A 25,193-nucleotide genomic window follows, 5' to 3' on the forward strand; every position below is an offset into this window, starting at 1 on the left:
GTCCAGCCTTCAACTACCTGCTGTAAATAAATGTCCTAGTTACGAAGCCTTCACCTACCTGTTCGCAACCAAACATCTACCCGTTTCACGAACGAAGCAAGCTCACACTCCAGCCAATGACCACCATCGTTTCACGAACGAAGCAAAGTCCACAATCCAGAGAGCGACCAAACACCTACCTGAAGCAGTAATCCACGTATGAAGCCAAGCCCGCGCAATGAAAGTCCCACGAGAGCAGCAGCAGCTCACCCCTCATTGGTTCTGCCTGCAGCCGACGCAGTCAGGAGCTCCTCTTCTGTGCGGTCGTTACCGCACAGATTCCTGGGTATCTCACAGCAATGATTGCTGGGTACCTCTTTGTCTCTATCTGGACTGCTGATAAAGGCAGTCTGAGTTCTTCTAATGCCTCTGTGCATGCAGAGAGGAGTCGGGACTCATAATTTTTTTTTTCTGTTTTTGTTTTCCAGTTTTAAAGATTTTTCTTTTGTATTTTCTAGGTGGGAGGGCTGCAGTCCGACAGTCCGATAACACGAGCCGCCCCTGCTTTACTCTTACCAAACAATAACATTTGTGGGAGGTGTAAATGATTAGTTAAATTGTAGGCCAGTGTTTCACTTTCCGCTAGTATTTTTAAACATCTTACCTGCACTATATATCACTGCAACAGTAAGCCCTCATATGCTGAGGTTGCAAAGAAATCACTACCTAAGTCTCCTGGGCACATCACAAGTAAACCTTAGTCACATAGACAGACTACACCATCACCTACATCCTTGCCTATCTCTGCAAATGGGCATCAACATTGCAGGCTTACACCCATAATGCCAACAAAGCCTGCAACCCTAAAGAGTCTTAGTCATTAGCAACTCTGCTGTACATATTCTACCCTCATGGCTGGACAAGGAACGTGACAGTAAGCTGTGTCTCATGTGCCAAAATTCACCACGTGAGCAGAGACATTAGATCTCTGTACCTTGAGTTTGAGTAAGATCTTGTGGTTGTCCATGTGGGGTAAAAAATATTGTGCTCTTTCTTGGTAGAGATGCAGGGAGACATGAAAGATCTGAAAATGCACGTGTATGAGACAGGAAGAACTCTGGTCTTAAGCAGCATTATGCCATCACCAAAAATCCATCCATCCATCAATTCATCCATCCACAACCCCTTTTTCTCATTTTTGCACATGGGATCAGGATGCTATTTCAACAGTGACAATCATCTACAGCCATGATTTACACCACCAGGTGGCTAGCCCAGGTGTGGTTGTTCTTCCACCCACACACTTCCACACACACTCACATCTATGGCTAATTTAGAGTGTCCAGTCCACCTACTGCATGCCTTTGGAATGTGGGAGGAAACTGGAGCACCAGGAAGAAACCCAAGCAAACAAAGAGAGGACATGCAAACTTCGCACAGAAGGTACCCCAGCCAAGAAATGAACCAGGGAACCCCTTGCTGTAAGGAGACAGCACTAACCACTGTGCCACCCCTCACAAAAATAATTGTCTTTACTGACTGATTGTGTAACTGGTATTATTCTGGGGGGTGGATCTAGAATGTGTCTCTGTCAAATTCTGGGCGTGTAAGAGGAGTGCAGTGCAGTACTGGCATTTGATAAAATACTGGCCTCTGTTAATGAAATACTGCTGTCTTGTTAACATTATTGCTTTTGCAGTCTCAGCTGAAGCACTGAAGCCCTCAGGGTGTGATAGATTGGCTGTAGAAAGCTGCTTGCTACACTTGTAGCAAGCAACTTGCTACAGTTTTAAGAGCAACTTGCTACAGTTTTAAGAGCAAATTGCTACAATTTTAAGAGCAAATTGCTACAGTTTTAAGTGTCACCATTCTTTTCTTGTAGCTATGGTTCTAGCAAGTGTGTGTGTGTGTGTGTGTGTGTGTGTGTGTGTGTGGGGGGGGGGGGGGGCGTACCTGCAGAGCTCTTTTGTGCTTAGTCAGTCCAATCAACCTAAGGCTGGCTCTGCTGATCAGAAATGTAACAGGTAAACACTAAAGGAAAAGTGTAGCACTGATAGTAGAGCAGTGAATATGTAGATTGTGTTAGTTGGTATTAGTGCTGGAAGAAGAGCTGTTGGAAAGTTCACCACAGAAGTATATGAATTAATGTGTAGCGCAATACTGATGATAAACTAAATGGGGAACTGAGTGGAATGTTAACTGCTTAACTAGTGTATCACAAATGTTTGATCTGTACATACATACATAACTACATTATTGTAGCAAATCCAGCTTTTTGTTTTAAAGAGTGCTGTGTGCCACACTGAGGAGTTTAAAAGATTAACATTAGTATCAGGTAAGAGGTGCATGGTATCTTAGCCTGTCTCATTTGTCAAATGAGCCTTAAGTGATATTCTAAATAGAATGAGGTTAGAGAGCGTTCATAGTTCAGTATTCATTTTTCCCTGAGACAAGGACCATTATGCCAACGTCTTTTTTTCTGTGTAGGCTAAAGTAAAGTTAGGTCTTGTCAAATGGTGAGGTGTCTTGACTTCTTCGGTCATAGTCTGTTACAAATCAATGTTTTATTTTAAATTAGGCATCCTTATTGTTATCTCCATAGTTTAAAGGTTAAAGTATTAATTTGAAAAGTGTCACTAGCTGTGACTGGTAACCACTTGGTTTTATTTAAAGTTAAACAGTGATGTTCATTAGACTTAATAAATGAATAAACCTGAATGTTTTGTTTTCAGTCATTTTTGTAGCAGATCAGTATTGTTTAGAGAGACAAGGGCTAGGAGTGGTTTGTACTCTGGTCTGAGTAGCCATTCTTGCTTCACTGGGAAGAATGTGTGCTACATTGTAGGAGAGTTTTAGTTTATGTAATACTTTGATCAATTTGAGCTTGGTGAGTCAATAAAAGGAAAGGTTTTGGTTGGCAAGATATTTTTGGTGTGTGACATATGGTATGGAATTAGCAGCTGAGTCCTTAGTATCAAGGCCCCTACTTTTTCTTGCTCTTACAGGTAGTCCATACAATGTTATATGCACTTGCATAGTGGCATTTATGAAGTAGAGTTCTTTATTTTCATAAGATGTTGAAACTATGGTGTATTCAGTATTGCAGTTCATTGCTAGATTTGGAAAATGTTTCTGCACTTACAAAGTGATACATTTAAACTGCCTTACATCATACTTGTCAACATATTGGTGGAAGAAATCTGGACAAAGACAAAAATAACAAGGGCTAAAGGCCCCAAAATAGGAACAGATTGTAAATATAGGTAAATAGGAAATTACTAGGCTAATGGCGCAAGAGTCTTTACAAGCCTAGCCAGTTTTACCCAAATTTTACCCATTTTTCTATCCCTACAGGAAAGATAACAAGGGTCAGCAAGTGGGGTTTTGACAGTTTTTACAGACTGCCTGTGTCCATAAGGGACATGGGTGCCATGCCAGGAGTGAATTTGTGATTTCCTCTCCATTGGTCCAGGTTGCCCTTGAAGATAGTCAGGGAAGGGCTCTGCTTCACATGAATAGGAAATCTGTTCCAGATGAGGGTAATCTCTGAGATACATATCTGCATTTCCAGCATAATCTATTCATGTCAAAGATCAGGTTTAGATCCTTGGAGTGGGTAACCCTCGTGCAGTTAGTTTTATGAATATGCAACATTTTTGTTAGGGCTGGGTCAGAGACTGCCTTGTAGGTCAAGCATAGATCACCCCTCATTAATCACTAGGACACAATGCAGTGATAGAGCTTTTAATCGGTCCGAATATGACATGCTGGTTTTACCCTGTATTTTTTTGTGAGAAACCTCTGAGTATGCTCCAACTATTGCAGGTGCCTGGCAAGGTATATGTCAAAGGGTACATTGTACTCAATTATTGATCTGATGAGGGCCGAGTATAGTGGAACTATGACATCCTTAGATCTGGATGCCATACACTTACTTATAAGCTGAGCCACATAGAAAGATTTCCTCACCACTGGAGACACATGGTGGTTAAAGTTCAGATTACTATCTGTGTGAGTACCTAGATCTCTTGCCACTGGGTCCACTCTTAGGATGGTGCTATCAGTGTTGTAATTTGCAGGGGTATTTGATTTCCAAAAGGGTATTGTTATGCATTTCTTTTTATTTAGTTTGAGGCCATGGCTATGACACCAGTCGTTAATCTGCATTAGTCTTTTCTGTAGGATGTTGATATCATTTGGGGAGTCAGTGATTGCTCCCAACATGCAGTCATCAGCAAACGTGGTCAGCCAAAGAACATCTGCATTTGGCTTGACATCTGAGATGTATATCCCAAACAGGTGGGGGTCCAGCACTGAGCCCTGTGGTGCTCCACTGGTGACTGGCCTCTTGCTAGATGTGGATTCCCCACTCTAGTAACATGTGTCCCATCTGTGAGCCATTTGGCAATCCATCTGGTGATATAGACGTTTTTGCCCAGTTTTGTGAGTTTATCTATAATACCCAAGTGGGGTATTGTGTCAAATGCTGTGGCCAGGTCAAGGTTGGTAGTATGCACTGACTTACCCTTATCCATGGCCTTGTTGACTTTCAAAGAAGTCCACCAGACTGAGCAGGCAAGACCTGCCCTTGATGATGCCAAACTTGGTCGGGTCTAGAGATTGTAGATTTCCTGTGTCATTGTTAATCAGGTCCATGATTATCCTTTCCATAGCCTTGTATATGAGGCTAGTCAGACTTTTGGGTCAGTAGATTCTTGTGTCCAGTGATGGTTCCCCCCTTGTGCAGAGGGATGACTGTTGCTGTCCTCCACTCAGCTGGGACGGAGACTGTCTGGAGACTCTGGTTAAATAGAGATCTGAGTGGGCCGGCTAGGTCAATTTTCAAGCTATTTAATAGGCACTCTGGGATTCCATTAGGCCCTATTGATGCTGTGTTCCTAACTTTGATGAGCACAGTCATGACTTGTTCTTTTGTGATAACAAGCAAAGGAATGGTATGGGGTATTTCATGGAGAGTGACCGAGGTGATGAGGGGTGAAATTTGAGCTGAATATTTCGGCCAGTACATTTGCCATTTCTTCTGGCTGAGTACAGGTAATGGCATCTACAGCCAACTCAGAACATGGTTGAGTATTTCCTTTAAAATTTCAGATGTAAAAAATGTCAGGCAAAGTAGCCAAACCAAGAGCAGCTCTGAGAAATTGTGCCTTTTTTTTTTTTAGCTGTGTTGCCTTCTTATGACCACTGCTTGAGATTACAGTTATGCATCATCAATGCATGCAAGAGAGAGTGCCTGTCTGCTGAAAAAAAGGTCTGTCTGAAGACTGATGTGTGCTTTCAGGAAAACACTCACCCATCTCATGTTGAATTTTAATACATTTGTTCTCTTGGGGGAGCATTTTTTCCTTCAGATCCTCTGAGGTAGGGGTCATCCAGAAAGGTTGTTTCATGTAGGCAACCTTTGGGAAGTTTGTGCTGTTGAGAGCCATCCTAACTATTAGAGCATTTTTATGTGACTGTCCCAAGCCCTCTGCTTGGATGGCTTATAGACACCTGTGTCATTCTAGGGGCCACCAGTGCCCGATTAACAGTACACTACAGGATCCCCCCACCCTGCATGACCTTCATGAGCTGCTGTCATCAGCCTAGGAGGCCATGTCCATTCTCACCCCTGCTCTGAACCCTGCCCATTCCATTCCCACCCCTTCACCAGCCTCTGCCTATTGACTCGGGCCCTGTCCTCCAACAGGGGTTGCATTAGGGAGCAGCAGTGTAAAACTAGCCAGGAACTCTACCCATTCCTCCCAGCATGGGTATGCCTCTCCTTTCCTGCCATTCCATCAGCCCCCAAGCTGTTAATCAAACCTGAGTCATAATGAAGGATTAATCACTCTACATAGCTGTCGCGGCCTTTGCTTTTGGCAGATTTCAATATGCATATAAGAATCATGCTGCCATGATCTTGTTCTGTATATATCTGCTGTTATGGTGAATTTCTCACAATTGTACTTTCACTTTTCATTGTTCTGGCTTTCCCCTCCTATCTCAGTTTCACTGATTCTTCCCAGTGGTTGCAATCTCTACTCCCTCTCTCCACTTTTAGTGCTAGTTCCTCAGAAATTCTTATTTATTGCTTGTCTCCACTTAGTGTCTTTGTGGGTATCAAGTTTTCTTCCTGTCCATATGTTTTTTTCTCACCTTTCAGAGACTTGCTGATTTGATTGGCTAGTTTAAATTATACCTGCATACAGTATAGGCTTTTGACAGTGTCTACCCAATCAGTGAACTTATTTTGTTAAAATATGATTAAATAAAGAATAAGAATAACACACTGATGAAGTAGATAGACTTTTTTGCCTCACACTTTTTGGTTCTCCACTTTATTTCCTTGCTAGCATGCTTTCTTTATGAAGTTTGCATGTCCTTCCTTTGTTCATGTAGGTTTTCACCTCGGTTTCCACTTCCTAGGAACATGCGGGTAGGTGACTCAGCAGTACTATAAATTACCTGTAGGTCAGCATGCATGTTTTGTGTATGTGTGTGTGTGTGTGTGTGTGTGTGTGTGTGTGTGTGTGTGTGTGCACGTCTGTCCTGCAGTGGACTGGCATACTGTCCAGCTCTGCCTCATGCTCATTGCTTAGTGAGATAGGTTTTGTCTCCCCTTGACCCCAGTTTGAATAAAAGTGAACACTGAAGATGGATGGATGGAACCTTGTAAACGTTTGAATGAGTAAAAGCTGTAATATACAGTTATTCTGTTATTTAGAGGTCAAGCCAAAAAGGACTACAAAGATGAAAATAATTTGTACATAGTGTTAATAAATATTTGTTATAATGACTGTAACGTTTTGTTAAATAATTTTGAGAACCAATATTTTTTAAAATTATGGATGCATGCAGTATAGTGTTTTATTGGGGAGGAGGATCTTGCACACAGTTATCTGCTCTTCAGAAATGCATGCAGTGCGTTGTTTGTAGCAGTTGTTTGGTTTCCTTGGATGTCGTACTGCCTCGTTTTATAATTTTAAGTGATGGTAGAGATAATCATGTTACATGATTAAGTTTGCATGTAATGCAGCAGAATGCATCAACATTTGTTTTTGCTATTCACTGTATAGTTTCATGTAAGATTTTTTAAACTAAAGAACTCTGATATAATTTTAAACAATGTTTAGGTTGTTGGTGTTTAAAGTGTTTTTTTCTATTTTTAGAGGCTGTTTCAGTTTCTTCATTACTGTTCAATTTTTGATGCTGGTAAAGTTAATCAAATTCTAAAAAAATGTTTTGCTGTTATACTAACAGGTACAAGTGAAAAGGTTTATTGCAGTATGCCTTTATTTCAGTCTGGTGTTTGTTAACATTTCATTAATGTATAGTTTATACTGAAAATTTCATCTTCTTGACTTTGATTAAAATTTCAAATACCTGTGTCTTCCTCCTTTCTTTTTTATTTTGATTTAGTGTCTTTGGAGTGAATTCGTCCATCTGTCCTGACATTTGTTACAAGTGAACATAGATGAGAAACAAGTACTTGTTTTCCTTTATGGTTTTACCCTCTATGCCTCCTGACCATCAAACTTCCCCCAATCCAACTTGAGCCTATTTGTTCCCTGGTGGTGGTGATCACCAGCAGATTCACCACATTGAGAACTGTTCAGTGGAGTCTTGCCAGCATCCTGACTGTGAGGACATTTTTAGATGATTATCCTATCCCCTCCTTTTGGGTGTGGAGACGTACAAACCACATCACCGCAAAATCACACAATGTCTTCCTGATTGCTCCTGCACATGGAAGGCTACCACCATTTGGCAGTTTGTTGGACCAGATGCATAATCCCAGGTCATGGACCCCCCCCCCTTCCTCCAAAGGGCTGCTACAACCCACCTCCATCTTTGTCCTTTTCTCCAGGATAGGCTTATCTAACCTACTGGCCAGCTCCATCAAGCTCCTGAGTAGTAAGTTTAGTTGAACTCGGGTCATCTGGCCTTTAGTCAGGGGTTTATCCCTCTATGCCCCCAGGCTGGCTAACATGAGGAAGAAGTCCTTGATCAGTGGAACTCTTAGTAGCCTTTCTATTTGACAATAAGCATTACTATCCCACTTAATATTACAGAATGTCTCATCTGCTGTAAGCTGACAAATTGCTCTTGCCCGTCTTCCTCTCATATTGCTGCATTTGATTACCATTGCAGGGCTGTATTCAGCATTGTGAAATGGCTGGTATTTCATTGTGACTTGTCCAGTAAGCATTTAATATCAGAGATTAAGAGTAAAAAGGTCAAAGCAAATGGGTCTGGAGCGAAGTTCAGAGCAAATGAGATTGATAGGCCTATTGCCTCTTGCACAACCAAGTTAATAGACACAGCTTACAAGCTCTGTAACAGAATGACAGATCTGTTAGTTCTTTATCATCTTATACTTTAGAAGGCACAAAGATGTGTGTAAAACCTGTAACACATATTTCTTATTTTTCTGTTTGTGCACAGAAGGAGGATGGGACGATCAACAGAGACTTCAAGAAGACAAAAACCAAGGAGCAAATCAAGGAGGCATTTCAAGAATTTATTAAAGGAAACAGAAACATCCTGGTAAGTTGTGAAATGCTTAGAGTGATGCACTATTTTTATGAGATGCTTTGCTAGAAGAAAAGTATCTTTCCAATTCTATCTACTTTTGTTAATATTTTGTAAGGGCAGTAAATTAAATTTCACAGGACACATGTCCATACCTCTCAACTAAGCACACAACCTGTGGTGAAAGACCTGAGCACTCAGGTTGATAACAATGTCACATTCAACCATAATGTAGTGGCAGTGGTCAGAAAAGCCTTTTACTTGGTTCATTTCATAAGTAAAGGGATTGCATCCAGGAAAAAAAAGAGGTTATTACCTCTCTATACTCCTCCCTCATTACACCAATAATTGAGTATAATACCCCGGTTGGGATGTACCGCTCCAAATATTTGCACCAACTGGAAAGGCCACTGAAGTACCTCACAAAGAGAATCCATGGCCTCCAACACCTGTCCTATGTGGACAGGCTCAAATCACTGTCACTCTACTCAGTATCATACAAATTGCTCAGGGGTGATCTGTGTCTCGCCTACAAGGCAGTCTCGGACCCTGCCCTACTAGAGATGCTCCATATCCATAAGTATAACTCCTCACGCACTACCCGCTCAAAAGGCCTGAACCTAATATGTGACATTAACAAAACCTGCTGGAGAGACAGGTTTGTCTTCCAGAGACCACCCCATCTCTGGAATAGACTTCCCATACACGTCAAACAGAGCACCTCGCTGACCCTCTTCAAGCGCAACCTTGATGAGTGGATGAGAAACCACAAATCCGATACAAGGGTTATACCTGTGTCCTTCATTGACAGGGGTGACAGGTGCTGACTGAGGTTTATTTTGGGGGATAAGCTCTTGGCTAGGCTTCTAAGGGCCCCAGGGCCATTAGTCCAGTAACCACCTATGATCAACTGTCCAGATTTGTACAGATTGTCCAGATTTTTGCCTCATATTCCTAGTTTGTTCCTCATAAAATTTGATTTTTTTTCTGACAAATCACTGTGGGTTGAAGTCACTAAATGATATACATTTGAGTTTCAGACTTCATATCCTTTAGAAAACTAATACTAATACAAAACCTGTTATTGTCGCAACCTTCTGTTTATAAGAGAAATATTTAAAATCTGTTCCTATTTTTGGGCCCTTATCCTCCCATTGTTTTAGGCGTTTACAGATTTTTTTGTACTAAGAGGTATGCACATGTCACTGTAGAAATTTTTTGTTTGTCAGTCAAAGTAAATGTTCTAATAGCCTGGTAAAGACTGGAGTGTAGAAACAGAGTTTCTTTTTATGTAAAATACTGACAGACTGTATGGTCATTGCAAGGAACAGTGCCTTATCTCCACCTACTACTTTTCTTAAAGACTGTCCATATAAAGTCTGGTAGTTAGCCCAAAAGATTAAGGCATTGAGCTGTTAATAATTTGCTTCCTGTAGGCGAATGTACAGAGTTTGACTCCTTCCATCTCCGTTTGAGTACTGTGTGATTTTGAGTCAGTCATTTAACCAGACAGTACCCCTGCGTCCTCTCTGAAAAGGGACACTGTCCGGTTGTATTACCTAGTTAGCAAATAGAAAAAATAAAATTAAAATAAAGTTGTTCTAATTTTTTCATGTGGTTTTGCTGAACTGTGTTGGTGCCTTCCTTTCTACTACCACTGTCCTAACTGAAATGTGATTCCAGAATGGTACACAGTACTGCACGTGAGGTCGCACAAACTGAAATGAGATTCCAGAATGGTACACAGTACTGCACGTGAGGTCGCACAAGAGGTCTCTACAAAGGAATAAGTTCTTGTTTTGTATTGATGATGCCTCTTTCAAAAGCATGATAGTACTGTTTCTGCTTTCTTTTACTGTTTTATCACCGTATGCCTACTTCAAATCATCTGGCAGGAAAAGCCTAGATCTGTTTTCCCTGCTCCTTTTCCAGCTGTCTATTCCATTCATAGCTTATTACTTTCAATGCATATTAGCCTGGTTTTCACTTTTTAGTTGAAGATGTGATGTTTTAGACGATTGATGTAGTCTTTTCAACACCCTTTCCATATTTTCACGTTATGCGTTAGCCCTGTTATATCAGCAAAAGACACATTTTCCATTCTGTCCTTTCTTCATTCTCACAAACACATTGCAAAGGAACATTCCCAGTATGCACTTGTGGTACCACGGTGGTAAATGCCCTTTCTTATGCATGAACGTCATATATAGTGCTCCTCCTTAGTTACTTATGTACATAAGCATCTATTTAATATATGTATTTATGTTTTTGTAGACTGATTGGTTCCATTAAGCTTGTGATTTATGTTAAGGAGAGACCCAGGGTGGTATTCACACTGACTAGGGGAAATTTCTCCAGGGCACTCAGGAAATTCCACAGATCTTTTCTAAAGTATTGAAACTTTGTTATGTAATAAGTAATCAGGATACTTTTGCAGATATGAGATTAAAATTGTTAAAAGAAAGAATAACAAGTGCCAGAGAGTTAACAGTAACTCGTTTTCTTTTGGCATCTTTCACATTGCAGTTAAGGAGGACATGAAATATGGAGTCATGATTGAAAGAGTAAGTTTAGTAAAAAGGTGTAGCAAAATAGAGATTTTTAAGGGTAACTTTTTGAAAGGTTGTTTGAGTCCCCTAATGTGGTGACTGAATGGCCATAAGTCTGGACTTACATATACTAAGTCTGAGACTGCCATTCCTCAGAGTATTCCCTTATCTCTGAGTTATGGTGACCTCTGAGTTGGTATGTATACATTCAGGGTGTGAGGGGCTCACCCCCCACATCAGGGGAGTGGGAAGGTGGGAGGGGCAAAGTTTAAAGGTCTGAGATAAAAGAGAGAATTCAGAAAATCCTTCCACACCAATAACTGGTGTCAGAACCATGGTGTAAAACTCAATGCAAAAAGATGCATTAGTATACCCTTTGGGAAGATGATGACCCCTGCAAACTGCAACATTGATAACACTCCCCTAAGAGTAGACACAGTGGAACTGAGATTGACAGTAACCTGAACTTTGATCACCATGTGTCCATGGTAGTAAGAAAATCCTGCTGTATGCCCCAACTTATAAGTAAGAGCATGGCATCCAGATCTAAGATTCTCTGTGACATGAGCAAAACATGTTGGATGGACAGGTGTGTGTCTCAGAGATTACCCCTTCCCTGGAGAAGACTCCCCATTCATGTGAAATAGAACTCTTCCTTAAGCCTATTCAAACACAGTTTGGACCACTGGATAGGAAATCGAAAAATCCCCCCAGCTTGTCTCTTGTGGCTGTTATGGATAGGGGCACTTTGTAGATGCCCTAAGGTACAGCCATATACCACAGCCATTCTAGCCATGGGCATTGACAGTTGGGAAAATTGGGGCATGAATGGCTAGGCTTAAAAAGGCTCTAAGATTGTTAGCCTAGTAACATTGTATGATCCTATGATCGATTAGACAGGGAAACTTTATCTGCAGAACCTAGATTTTTTTTTAATTCTTAGGAACTTTTTATCCTAGATTTTTTTTTAATTGTCAAGATGTTTTAGAATATATGATGAATGACTACAGTGGTGATAATATTTCACTATTTATTTCTTCTACTTTGTGGCAAACACTGTGGGCAAGGTCAAGGCTTTGCAGATTGTGGAGAAATGAGGTCATTCAAGAAATTCTAGCACATAGACATAGCCTGTGGTTGATCCGCGGTGGTACAGCAGTAGTGTTGTTGCCTCACAGCAAGAGGTTCTCCCGTTCGATTCTCGGCTGGAGTGTGGGGAGTGCCTTCTGTGTGGAGTCTGCATGTCCTTCTCGCGGTTGGGTGGGCATTCGAAAGACATGCGTAAATGGGCATGCCTTCGTTGAAGGTTGAACGTCAAACTGGCACCTCGGCGTTCGTCAAAATCTACTGCCAATCATTAGCGGACCGGAGTTCCGCTGTGGCGACCCCTAACCGGGAAAAGCTGAAAGACAACAACAACAACAACAGACATAGCCTATGGTTGACATTCAGCTCCAGTGGCAAAGTAGGCCTATTGGTAGTGTATCCTTTAGTGTAACACAAGTCAATTTCCTAGACAGTTGGTAGACATGAGGCCTCATACTGGAGGATGTCTAAAAGTACTTCACTACTCATGGGTGAGTTGCAGTAATGCACTGCCATCTTTACTGTGAATTTTCATTTTATTGTTGTCGAGCTTTAACTCTTGTTCAAGGATAAATTCCAGTTAGAAGGTAATTTCTGCCGAAGCCCTAATTTGGCAGAAAAATCATCCTTTTTCTTTGTAGTGATAAGTATAGGCTGTTCAGAAACAAGCTGTTATTCCACAAGATGGTAGTAGAGGTTCATAAGTCTGCGATTTTTGAAAGCAAGCTGGGCCAGAGTTGATCAGGTCTTAGAACCAAGTGAAAGCTGAGCTGGAGCTAGCAATGAAAATGACTTTGTAGACATGTAACAGAAAGGATTCTTGAAATGCATATGGATGCGTATATACACACACACACACACACTGAAGAGAAACAGAAACAGCAACTATTTTCATATTCATGAATGCTCTGGCCAGATGCTTTTTTGAAGTACACTGTTATTGTATCTTATAACCCTTTGCTTTTCTGTTTTCAAAGTCTTGTGTGAATTAGTTTTATGCAAGTATTTAAGTCCTTCCTGAGAAATTGCAACAAATTACACTCCTACAAGTTTCCTGTATTTTTCTTTGTTTCATCTCATTTTACATTTAAAGGAGAATTTATTTTATTTTATTTATTTTTATTTTACATTTGTTGACCGGGCTAGTCTAGCTGGATACATATCCTTTTTCAGTAGAGGCTCGGGGAGAAAAGCTCCCAATATTAAGAAAAGTATCACACTACAATTAGATAGAAGCACTACATTAGTAAGATAACAAAACAATAAGACATCTATATATACATGCTAGAAGTTTGAACAAATCATTTGCTGAATTGGTCACATGACATGGGTACATGTGGAGGAAGTAAAATGCTAGATAATAACTTGAGAGGGAAGAAGAGAGTAAAGGTACTGTGAGACCTGTAGGAATTAATCTGGGTTTGGACATGGGCAAATCCAGTGAGACTTAAGTAATTCTCTGAGATTATTTTTGAATAGATTGAGTGAAGTCATGAGCCTAAGGTTGTTGGGAAGGGAATTCCATTGCTTTCCAATAGAGTTAGCATAAAGAGCATCGCCGCCCATGTTATTAGATTTGATGGTTAATACCTGAATACTGTTTGAAGATCGAAGGCAACTTAAGTTGGTGTAGGGGGTCAGGATTTTGCTCAGCGAGGGGGTTTTGTCAGGTTGATTAATTATTTTGAATGCTTCCGTGAGTTGATTTAATTTAAGAAGATTGGGCAGTTCTAACCAGCCAAGTTTCTTGAAGTTGAGACAATGGTGGGTACGATAGGGTGTTCCTGTTATGAATCTGGCTATATGATGGTAGGTAGTAGAGAGGTTATTGAGGTCACGTTTATTGAGGAAGGAGAATATTGGGGAGGCATATAGTAAGGTGGAAAGGAGATGAGTACGGGCAATGGTTAATTTTGCATGAGGAGTAAGAAAGTTCCTGATTCTGTACATTGAACCTAGTTTCTTGTTAACTGACTTAATGGTTTGGGCAATGTGCATATCAAATTTGAGTTTGTGGTCTATAGTGACACCTAATAGCTTGGTGTAGGAGACGGGCTCAATGATGGTGCCATTAAAGGATTCCACATTATCAGGCCTCAAGATACATATGTAATTTGCAGATTAAAACACAGCTTAAATACAATTTACAAAGGAGCCAGCAGTACACAATGAGAAAGAAAAAAAAATCATACTCCAAACCAGTTTTCTCTAGTTTTTCAACCCTCCCCCAATGCCACACAGGCCAAGCACATTTTGCTGAAACACATCTTACTGCAAATCTATGCTCTTCATTTGCAAGATTTCTGTTTGGCAGTTTCATATTCTGGTGCTTATTTGCCTGCCTACTATCACATAAAAACAAACAGAATTTAATAAAATAAAAAATAAAATAAAAAATGCTTGCATAAATCTGTTGTTGGTCCATGGGTATGAGGAGTTGCTGCTACCCTCAACCCCCCTACCTTTTTACCTTGGCAAACAGTTGAGGGGAGGCTGAATTCCCCTCAGATGAATGGACTAGCAAATGACTTGTACAATTAAAATGAAAGTAACTTGTGCCAAATTAGTATGGAAGTCTACAGTATGTGACATGTATTACTTAGCTTGTACCTTCTCCACAGAACTGTTGCCTAGCATGCATGTGAGATTGGTAGCAGACCATCAATCTCCTGTTACTTTTTAAATGTACATATAAAATACAGTGATCCTTGAATCCATGAACTGGCAACATGTCTGTTTCTTCATCAGTCTTCCCCTCACATACCACACAGTCTCACAACAGTTTCTAATATGAGAAGTACCATGTAGGAAATAAAGGAAAAAATGTAAATCTAAATAAAAAGTCTGAAAACATGTTATATTTATGGTAATATGACTAAACATGGCAGGAAGTGATAGTATATTTAACCAGAAGATGTGTTGCAAAGCAGTCAATAATAAACAGCAAAATACAAAAACGAAAGGAAATAAGGCTGACCATGAAACTAATGAGAAACAGATACAATGCAACAGACTCATTATATTCCTTTTGATGCAATAACCTAGTGTAATCACAAAACTGTGGAAGAAAGGAGACATCATACAATAGCCAACACTTTCTGCTGCTATTTTCAGGCAATATAAAGGAGCTCAGGATGCAAGTGCATGCATACTTATGTGGATGTATGTGTATAGGCATGTATGCCTGTGTGTGAGTGCATGCCAAATTCCAAGTCCAGCCAATATGGTTTCTCAACAAGGCTGTTGCTGCAACCTGCCATGGCGATTATTTTCCTCAGTTTCTTTAGTTTAGAAGAAGAACACACAAATAACACCTGCCTAATTTTTCTTTGCAAGAGCAGCAGCAAAAAAGTAGATTTCTTTGATTTTCAGAAAATAGAGCGAGTCATGACAAAGTTTGTTGGACTGGACAAGTTCACGTATCACTGTGTGTCTCTGCATTACTTCCACTTTTAATACACACACACACACACACACACACACACACACACACACACACACACACACACACACACACACACACACCATGTCTCATCTAGTAACAGAACAAGTCAGCTGAAATCCTGTCTCTCCAATCACATTACAGCAGCCAGCACATAATGGCGCAAATAAATATATAAAAATAAATAAATAAGGGCTCTGTGCTTCATGGTACTTCAGTGACATTTACATACTGTGAAAGTTTTCTTTCTGAAATGGAAATCAAGCCAGCAATGGTCACTCATGCCTGTGTGGTGGTAAGATTGTTGTGTTAACAGATTAATGTAATCTGTTTATAGCAATAATTTAGATATCCAGTAGATGTGACTGGAAGAAATGACCTCCCTGGTGTGAATGCATGGCTTGGTCATAACAGACACCCATGTTTTAATATTAGGAGGTTCACAAAACCTACTTGGAATGAGGGGGATCTGTGACTGAAGGTCAGCAGTTGATTTCTGTAGTTAAACCCTATCTATTAAACTCCAAATCAATAACTCCAAATCCATCTATATAATCTGCATGTATCTACCTCCAGGTAATAACACTCATTCTCTAGAGAACCTGCTGAGTCACCTCTCTGCCCAACTACCCCAGGAGACCATTGTACTTGGTGACGTTAACATAGACTGGTCCACTTGTAGTTCTCTAAACCCTACCAACCACATAAACCTCTTTGGATTCTCCCAATTAATAACAACTCCTACAAGAATCCATAAACCTAGTAACAAGGAAAGTACTCTGGACTGGATTCTTATAAATAGATACCCTGAATCTTATACTCCAGGAACCCTTCCAGGCGATATCACTGACCACATTCTTACCTCGTTATTAGACAAAAGTTCATATTGCAACTACTCACAATCTCAAAACCTACCGCTTAAAAGATTCTTTAATCCAGACAGCTTCATAACGAATTGCAAGCATGTGACTGGTCACCACTAACCTATCTAGAACTAGGCGAAGCTGTCACCTATTTTAATACAAACTTTCTTCAAATCCTAGACTCCCATGCACCTTACCGCTCCACTAGAATAAAACCAAATCTGCCCTTGGCTCACAAAACAAACTAGGCAAAAGATACTCCTTAGAAATAAAATCTGGGCCAAATGGAGATCTACCAAATGCACAACAACCCACCTCCAATTTAAACAACTAAAATACCACCAAAAAGGATATTCTTAGAGACAAAAAGGATTTCTTTCTACACCTTCAACAAACCAATCAACAAACCCCACAAAAATTCTGGTCTGGGATAAACAAACTTCTTCAGCCAGGTCACACTACTACTCCTGACCCTACCGGTTTCAACAATAGCAACTCCAACCTAACCCCCGATGCCTTTAATAACTATTTCACAGATGCCATTCAAACCCTAGCCAATTCTTTACCATCTCCCACTGCTACCCAACCTAATAACTGCAATGCTTCTTTACCCACCTTTCAAATACAACCTGCATCTACTTCTCTCATCTGTAAGCTTCTTCAAAAATTGAAACCTTGTACCCCTTCTGCTGACCATCTCCCATCTGAATACCTACAAATTGCATAAAAGCCATAGATTATCCCATCTCAATCCTTATTAACAGAACTATCTCTGAGGGCAAAATCCCTGCTTTATGGAAAATATCCCATATCATCCCTCTACATAAAGGAGGACCATCTACTGAGCTCTCTAACTTTGGCCCTATTGCTCTACTCTCCCCATTAGCTAAGATAATGGAAAAATGTATTCACAAACAACTGCTTAACCACTTACTACAAAATAACCTACTGGCAAACTGCCAACATGGCTTCAGGCCATTCCATAGCACATCTACTGCTCTTTTATCCTTTACTGACACTATATATAAAAATCGTAACAATAACTCTTTCTCCTCTGCTCTATTCATTGACCTGTCAAAAGCCTTTGACATGGTTAACCATAACCTACTATTAAACAAACTAAAGGCTCACTCCCTCGATCCTCAAGCCATACAATGGTTTAGGTCTTATCTGGAAAATAGACAGCAAGCAGTACTTTGGCATAACAATCTGTCTTCACTACTTCCAGTAAATATTGGAGTACCCCAGGGCTCTATCCTAGGTCCCCTACTCTTCTCCTTATTTATTAATAACTTACACATGAACTTACCTCAAGCCACCTGCATTCAATATGCAGATGACTCCACCTTAATCTGTACAGCCAAGAATATATCCTCTCTCCACTCCCTCACCCAAACTGTTTTTCAGAATGTTGAAAACTGGTTTATGCAACACAGCCTCCTCCTTAATCCCAAAAAAACAAACCTACTGCTTTTTACTCCTACTCATAAATCATCCATTCCTTTCTTCTCTTTAACCTCTAACAATGGTACCAACATCAACCCAGAGACTACAACCCGCCTACTAGGTGTAACTATTGATAATCATCTCAACTACGATGAACACATAAACTCCACTATAAAGTCTGTTAACAGAAAACTTGGCACCTTCTGTAGAATAAAACCCTTCCTTACCCCTCCTGCAAGGAAAGCAATTGCCCAAACCCACCTTATTTCTACCCTCTTCTATGCCTCTGTTATATATACCAACCTATCCAAAACAACTTTCCAAACTCTCCACCTGTTATAACAGTATAGCTAGATTCATCACATGTTCCCCCTTTAAAACTCACCACTGCCTTAACCTCAAACAAGTTGGATGGCTAGAACTGAAAAACCAGATACTCTTTCAACAATTACTTATTATACACAAGACCCTGTACCACCCTAACAACACCCCTATCCTCACTCATCTAATTACACCTTACACTAATCTAGCTACACTACGCTCGCTAACAAGCTTCTAGTTTCCTCTAATAAAGCCAACAACAAAGCCGGAGATTCACTTTTCTCAAACACTGCAGGAAAATTCTGGAATCGGCTTCCTGCTGAATTATCTACCCTTGCTTCTACTTCTCTTTTTAAAAAACATCTTAAAGAACATCTGACAGCCCATTGGCTTTGTCCATGTACTAACCCAGACTGACTTCTTTTTCCCCTTCTATTCTTAACCCTATCCCTTCTCCTTTAACCTGTACTTGCAAATCGTAGTACTGTTCTTCCTCTTTAATTACACAATGCCACATATATTCTCTTTCCTATAACTATGACTTGCTCATACCATTTAGTGTGATTTTTAGAATTGTTTTTAGTTTAGTTTTTTATAGAATTGTTTATTTAATTTCCACTAATACTGTTACTTCACAAATGTATTATTATAACTGTTCACTTGACCATTGCTACCTCTGTATTTATTCTTAATAGTTCTATGTATTGTTAACTGTCTCAATATTCAAGTATGGAGCTTTTCTCCCCGGGCCTCTACTGAAAATGGACATATATCCAGCTAGACTAGCCCGGTCAACAAATGTAAAATAAATAAATAAATTAAATAAATAAATAAATAAATAAGTTATCAGGACTAGAGCTGTACATTATGGGTGCTAAACCAGTAAGTGTGTTGTATTTGCTAGATAATTTTGTGGCAGGACAGACTAAGGATCCGTAGATGAGTTGTGATGGTTCAAGGAACAGCTTGTTGGGATGAGTGCAACTTCTATGTATCATGTTGAGGACACCAGGTACCTAAAATGAAAGCAAGAAGCTGTGGTTGAAGCATGTTTGGTAACTGTCCCAGTAGGTGATAATCCTACAACCCACTAGTAAACTTAACTGGTGAGGGAAGATTTGATGTTAGATAGGGTGGCCTTCTGGTGAGTAATTCCAGAGGACTACTGATTTGTCTGACAAGTACTAGCAGTTCAGTAAGGTGTTAGCAAGTGTGATTACTGAATTAAAGTTAAAACATGAGAGGAGTTTAAGACTATGGACAAAAGCTACTTGGTGACTCCAACGATGCTCTGGCAAACCAGTCTTTGCTTTATGAAGAGGAGAAGAAGGCATATTACCCAGAATATAAAACATAATACATTAACATTGTATGCATACCTTGACCGATGCCTTCGACATCTCTTGATGGATCTCTGACTTCTGCACTCTTATCACCACCGAATCCTCTAACAGTAATAGTGAACATTTTTGAGAGGACTGTTTGACAATCTCCAAGATAGCATCTGCCTTTTGTCTACCTTAAAACTCCCTGGTGGGTAACTTCTGAAACCACTTTGGTGTATTTGGGTACACATGAGGGCTCCTCAAGTTCATCAAAAGCAGATGTTCATCGTGTTACCCTGCTGCAGTCATCGCACTTGGGTTATCCTGTCGTCAGGCGGTCCCGCAGTCGGCCGGAATTCCAAAGTCTTGGTCCGACGTCGGTTGCTGTCACTTCTTCCCTGACGTCAGTGTGCCAGGGGTATATATAATGCAACCGATGCCATTTTTCCAGTCTTTCTTGCTGTGCGGTGCCCGATGCAGAAGCAGTTCGCAAGTGCCGGTCAGCCGACTACTGAGATTTTCCTATTCGAATTTCAGACCGAAGTCTTCTATAAAGCTAAGTACCCTGTTGGGGAAACTTTTCTTGCCTCAGACCGATGTCAGAAAAAGTTAACAATTGTATTTCTTGTGGGAAGCAAATACCTCATAAGGATTTTCATTCTTATTGCATACCTTGGCTAGGCCCAGACCACGATGTCACTAGTTGTCGTTTTTGTGCTAGGTTTAATAAGCGTACTATTAAAAGACGCTTTGATTTTGCACGACACTACTTCGGTAGGAAATTTAACTACACCATGGTGTCGGAGCAACTGACTACCGGTGTGACAAAAAACCGCAAGGATAAGGACAGACAGCCCAGGCCTAAGCCGGATTCCGAGGCCTCGGCTGGTCCAGTCTCCGGTTCTCCGGTCCTCAGTGAGGCTCCGACGCAGCCCCTGACTACTGCAGATCTGGAACCCGAGACCGCTTCGGAAATTTTGGCAGAATGTACCAGGCCGATGCAGCCATTTAGTTCAGGCCCTACCGACGACATTGCTGAAAAAGATGTCAGTGCTGCAGAAACACCATCGGTTTCTGAAGGCATTTTCAGACCGACGACGCTCACCATTAAAACTTATTCTAAGACGAAGACTCCTATTAAATCTAAAAAGACTGCACTTCAGTCCCCTGTTCAAGGCCCAATGCCTAAGAAACAGATGCTCAAAATGGCTGAAGATTTGATCTCTTTAATCAGGGGTTCCCAGCCCCCTCCTGACAAAAGGCCCAGACAAGAGGAAGATTATGCATCCTCTGAACAAGTGTCCATTTCTTCAGACTCCTCTGAGGACCAAGATTACTCCTTCTCCCCTTATGAAGATTCTGATGCTGAGGATTCCATTCCCTCAGCTTCTCCTCCTGAAGACTACTCCTTTGGGGAAACTTTACACACTATGAGGGAACATTTTCACTGGGAAGGTCAGGACTACTCTGACTCGAAGAAAAGGCTCAGAGAGTTTCTTTTACTCCCCCAACACAGACCACTTGCCATCCCACCAGTTTTAGACATTGTGGATGATGTTTACTTAGAATCCAGTTTTAACCCAGATTCTCTACCTCCTGCTCCAGCTAAGCCTGACAGATACTATAGAGTGCCTGATTCCCGCAAATTTCTTTACAAAAGCCCTGTTGCTGACCCAGAGACAATCTCCCAGGGTCCCAAGGGGGCTAAGGCTTCTATGGCTAAAAATCCTGTACCTTCTGAGAGGGATTCCAGAGCACTAGACAGGTGGGGGAAAAAGGTTTACACCTCAGCCACTCTAGCTATGAGGGCACTAAATTGCCAATTTCACATGCTTAAGTATCAGCAATTTCTAATCTCTCAGTTAAAGCAAAGAATGACCACTTTTCCTCAACAATCTGAATTGAAAGAAATGCAGGATCTGTTGCATGCCACTGAACAGGTGGGCAAACATACTTTACAATGTGGTTTTGATTCTTTGGAGGCCTCCTGCAGAGCAGCTGTCACTGGATCTGTTATACGTAGGCATGCTTGGTTAAAGGAACAAACTCTACCTGATCATGTTAAAGCAAAACTTCTAGATGCTCCCTTACAGCAGGATGTTCTTTTTTGAGTTAAAGCAGAAGAAGTCTTAAAGAAAATGGAGGATAAGGCAAAATCTATGCAGACAGTCAAAGATTTCCTACAGGTACAGCTCCCTCGCTTCAGCAGAAACTGGCCAACAAAAAATTGGTCCTTTTCAGCTACTGACAGACCACAGAGGGGTAAATACAGACGCCCAAGAGGCAGAGGACAACCACAAGCCCAGAATAAACCTCGCCAATGGGGCACTACAACACAGAAGGGAGGAGAAGACACATCCCAATCTACCAGAAGGCAAACTCAATGACTTGCACCTCATCTGGCCAAGCAACAATCTCTTGGCAGCCCCCTTGGGAGGAAAACTCGCACTTTTTTCAAACAACTGGTACATTGTCACAAAGGACAAATGGGTCCTAGACATAATTTTACGAGGATACAGATTCCATTTTCACACCTTGCCAATGAAAAGAGGAATGCCAAACCTGCCACAAAATCAATGGGCAGAGGCACAAAAACAAATTACAGCCCTCATGGATATGAGAGCCATTCAGCTGGTACCTACTCGAGAGCAAGGTCAAAGATTTTACTCAAGACTCTTTCTAGTGCCCAGAAAGGACAATGCCTGGAGACCAATTCTGGACCTTTCAATTCTAAACACTTACTTACAAGTACCCAAATTTAAGATGCTAACACTACAGCTGCTTCTTCCCATGTTGGGCAAGGAAGCATGGCTAGTAACGTTGGACCTCAAGGAGGCATACCTGCATGTCCCTATCAGACAAAGTTGCAGAAAATACCTCTGTTTCATTGCAGGTTCAACCCATTACCAATTCTCTGCACTGCCCTTTGGCTTATCTACTGCGCCCAGAGTCTTCACAAAAAACCTGGCACCAGTAATTGCATACTGCAGACAAAGATGAATTCAAATATACCCATTCCTGGACGACTGCCTCATCCAAGCAGAAAGCAAGGACATTCTCTTACATCATCTGGCTTTTGTAAAACATCTACTAAATTGCCTGGGGTACACAGTACACGAAAAGAAGTCAAAACTAGTACCCTCACAAAATATGACATTCCTGGGTGCCAGCTTGAATACAACGGCCCAGAAGGCTTATCTGATGCCAGACAAACAACTACAACTGACTCAATATTTTAAAACAATGGCAACAAAGACCCAATTAACTGCAAGAAAAATTCTGCAGGCCTTGGGCTTCATGGCATCTTGCATACTACTAATACCATTTGCAAAACTGCATATGAGGAAATTACAGTGGTACCTACAAAGCGTATGGTCTCAACACAGCCACAGCTTGGACACAATGATATCTCTCATTCCCTGCCTACAACAGGAGTTTCAATGGTGGTCACAGGCATGTCACCTCAACAAGGGTCAGCCTTTCACCTTGCCCCCAGCCAGGCAAACTATCACAACAGATGCATCAGATTACGCCTGGGGGGCTCACATGGCAGGACAGTGCGTTCAAGGCGTATGGACTGCAGATCAAAGGAATCTGCACATCAATCAAAAAGAGATGCTAGCTGTACAGAAAGCTCTGACAGCCTTCAAGGATCTATTACATCCAGGACAACTGACAATAAAGACGGACAACACCACAGTAATGTGGTACATAAACAAACAAGGGGGTACTCACTCCTACCCTCTGTGCAGGCAAGCAATGACCTTATGGAACACAGCTCTGGCTTACCAAGTTCAGTTACAAGCTCAATTCCTGCCAGGACAGAAGAATACATTGGCAGACGACCTCAGCAGAAACATCATGGATCCCCACGAGTGGAAACTAGATCCACAAGTATTTACAATGATAACTCAATAATGGGGCCTTTCAGACATAGACCTGTTTGCCAGCCCTCAAAACTATCAACTAACAAAATTTTGTACAAGGACACTTCACCACCAAGCTTGGAAAGTGGACGCACTCTCCTTCAGTTGAAAAAACCTGACAGTATATGCCTTCCCTCCATTGCCTCTCCTCATAAAGGTACTTCTGAAAGTCAAAAAGGAGAGAACACGACTGATTCTCATAGCCCTAGACTGGCCACGCCAGCACTGGTACCCGCTATTGAGGAATATGGCCCACGGCCCACCATGGATATTACCACAAATTTCCCATTTACTCACACAACAAATCAATCAGATTCTTCACAGCCAGCTCAAAACCTTAAATCTGGCTGCATGGCAAATCAACTAAGCATCCAGCCAGTTCCTCTTTCCCAAGCAGTTATGGATGTTATTCTGGAAGCTAGGAGGCCAAGCACCAGGAAGGCTTATTCGGACAAATGGAAAAGGTTTTGTGCCTGGAACCAAGCTAAAGGCCAGGATACAATTCAGCCTCACATGCCTTACATTCTACAGTATTTAACTGAGATGTTGCACAAAGGACTTTCTTTCTCCTCCATTAAAATCCATGCTTCAGCTATTTCAGCCCACTACAACACGCATCCACCCTTATTTTCGCACCCACTTCTAAGGCAGTTCCTCAGAGGGGCAAAACACATTAGACCACCCAGGAGAGCACCTACACCAACATGGAACCTCAATTTTGTTCTGGAAAAACTAATGCTACCTCCCTTTGAACCAGCTTTCTCTGCAGATCTTCAGTTCCTATCATGGAAGACTGCCCTGCTGCTAGCAAGAACTTCAGCTAGAAGAGTCTCAGAGCTACAGGCACTAATGGCAGTGGAACCTTTCCTCATTTTTCATCAAGACAGAGTTTCTCTACAAACTAATCCTTCCTTTATGCCTAAGGTGGTTTCCAGTGTGGCTTTAAATCAAACCATCCACTTACCCACCTTCTTCCCAAATCCACAGAACAGAGGTGAGAGACTCCTGCATTCCTTGCATATTCACAGGCAACTTCGTTACTACTTGGACAAAACTAAGGCTTTCAGAAAATCTGACCAGCTCTTTGTATCTTATGCTACAGCTTCTCAAGGGAAGGCTATATCAAAGCAAACCATTTCCAAATGGATAGGTCATTGCATACCTGTCATGGAAAACCAGTTCCTGCTACCATTAGGCCCCACTCTACCAGGGCAACAGCTACTTCTACAGCCTTTCTCAGGGGGGGTTCCAACCAAGGAAATTTTGGAAGCTGCAACTTGGAGTTCAATATACACCTTTACCAAACACTATCACTTACCACTTTACTCTAAGACCAGGGCGGGCTTCGCCACTGCAGTTCTGCAGGGCCTTCTAGTCTCCTCTAACCCTCTATGATACCTCCACCCATCCTTAGCGTTGGGATTCAACCCAAGTGTGATGACTGCAGCAGGGTAACACAATGAACATAGTACAGTTTTGTACCTACCATAAATGTAGATGTTCGAGTGTACACCCTGCTGCAGTCCAGATTACCCTCCCTCCATCCCCTCTGACCTACTGGCTAAATCTCTTCAATACCTTCCTGATGTATTTGCTTATAGCTGAAGGGATTTTGTGTTTGTGCAAAGTTTACTCAATTTGGTACTAATTACTGACCACCTTTTTGGGGGCACCTGACATCTGGGGCAGGAAAAACTGAAGAAAATGGCGTCGGTTGCATT

At 41.3% G+C, this 25,193-nt stretch overlaps 1 protein-coding gene across 1 annotated transcript in view; it reads left to right on the top strand.

Moving 5' to 3' along the window:
• The window catches only part of ITPKB (inositol-trisphosphate 3-kinase B), a 1,126,253-nt gene that overhangs the window by 976,686 nt on the left and 124,374 nt on the right, over positions 1-25,193 (top strand). The window contains exon 6 of the mRNA XM_044059604.1: positions 8,428-8,529. Within this exon, the coding sequence (XP_043915539.1) occupies positions 8,428-8,529 (102 nt within the window). The remainder of the gene's footprint in view (positions 1-8,427; positions 8,530-25,193) is intronic.

The sequence above is a fragment of the Protopterus annectens genome, chromosome 1.part2 (genome assembly GCF_019279795.1).
Source record: "Protopterus annectens isolate FY-2018-M chromosome 1.part2, PAN1.0, whole genome shotgun sequence".
Classification (NCBI taxonomy): Eukaryota; Metazoa; Chordata; order Ceratodontiformes; family Protopteridae; genus Protopterus; species Protopterus annectens.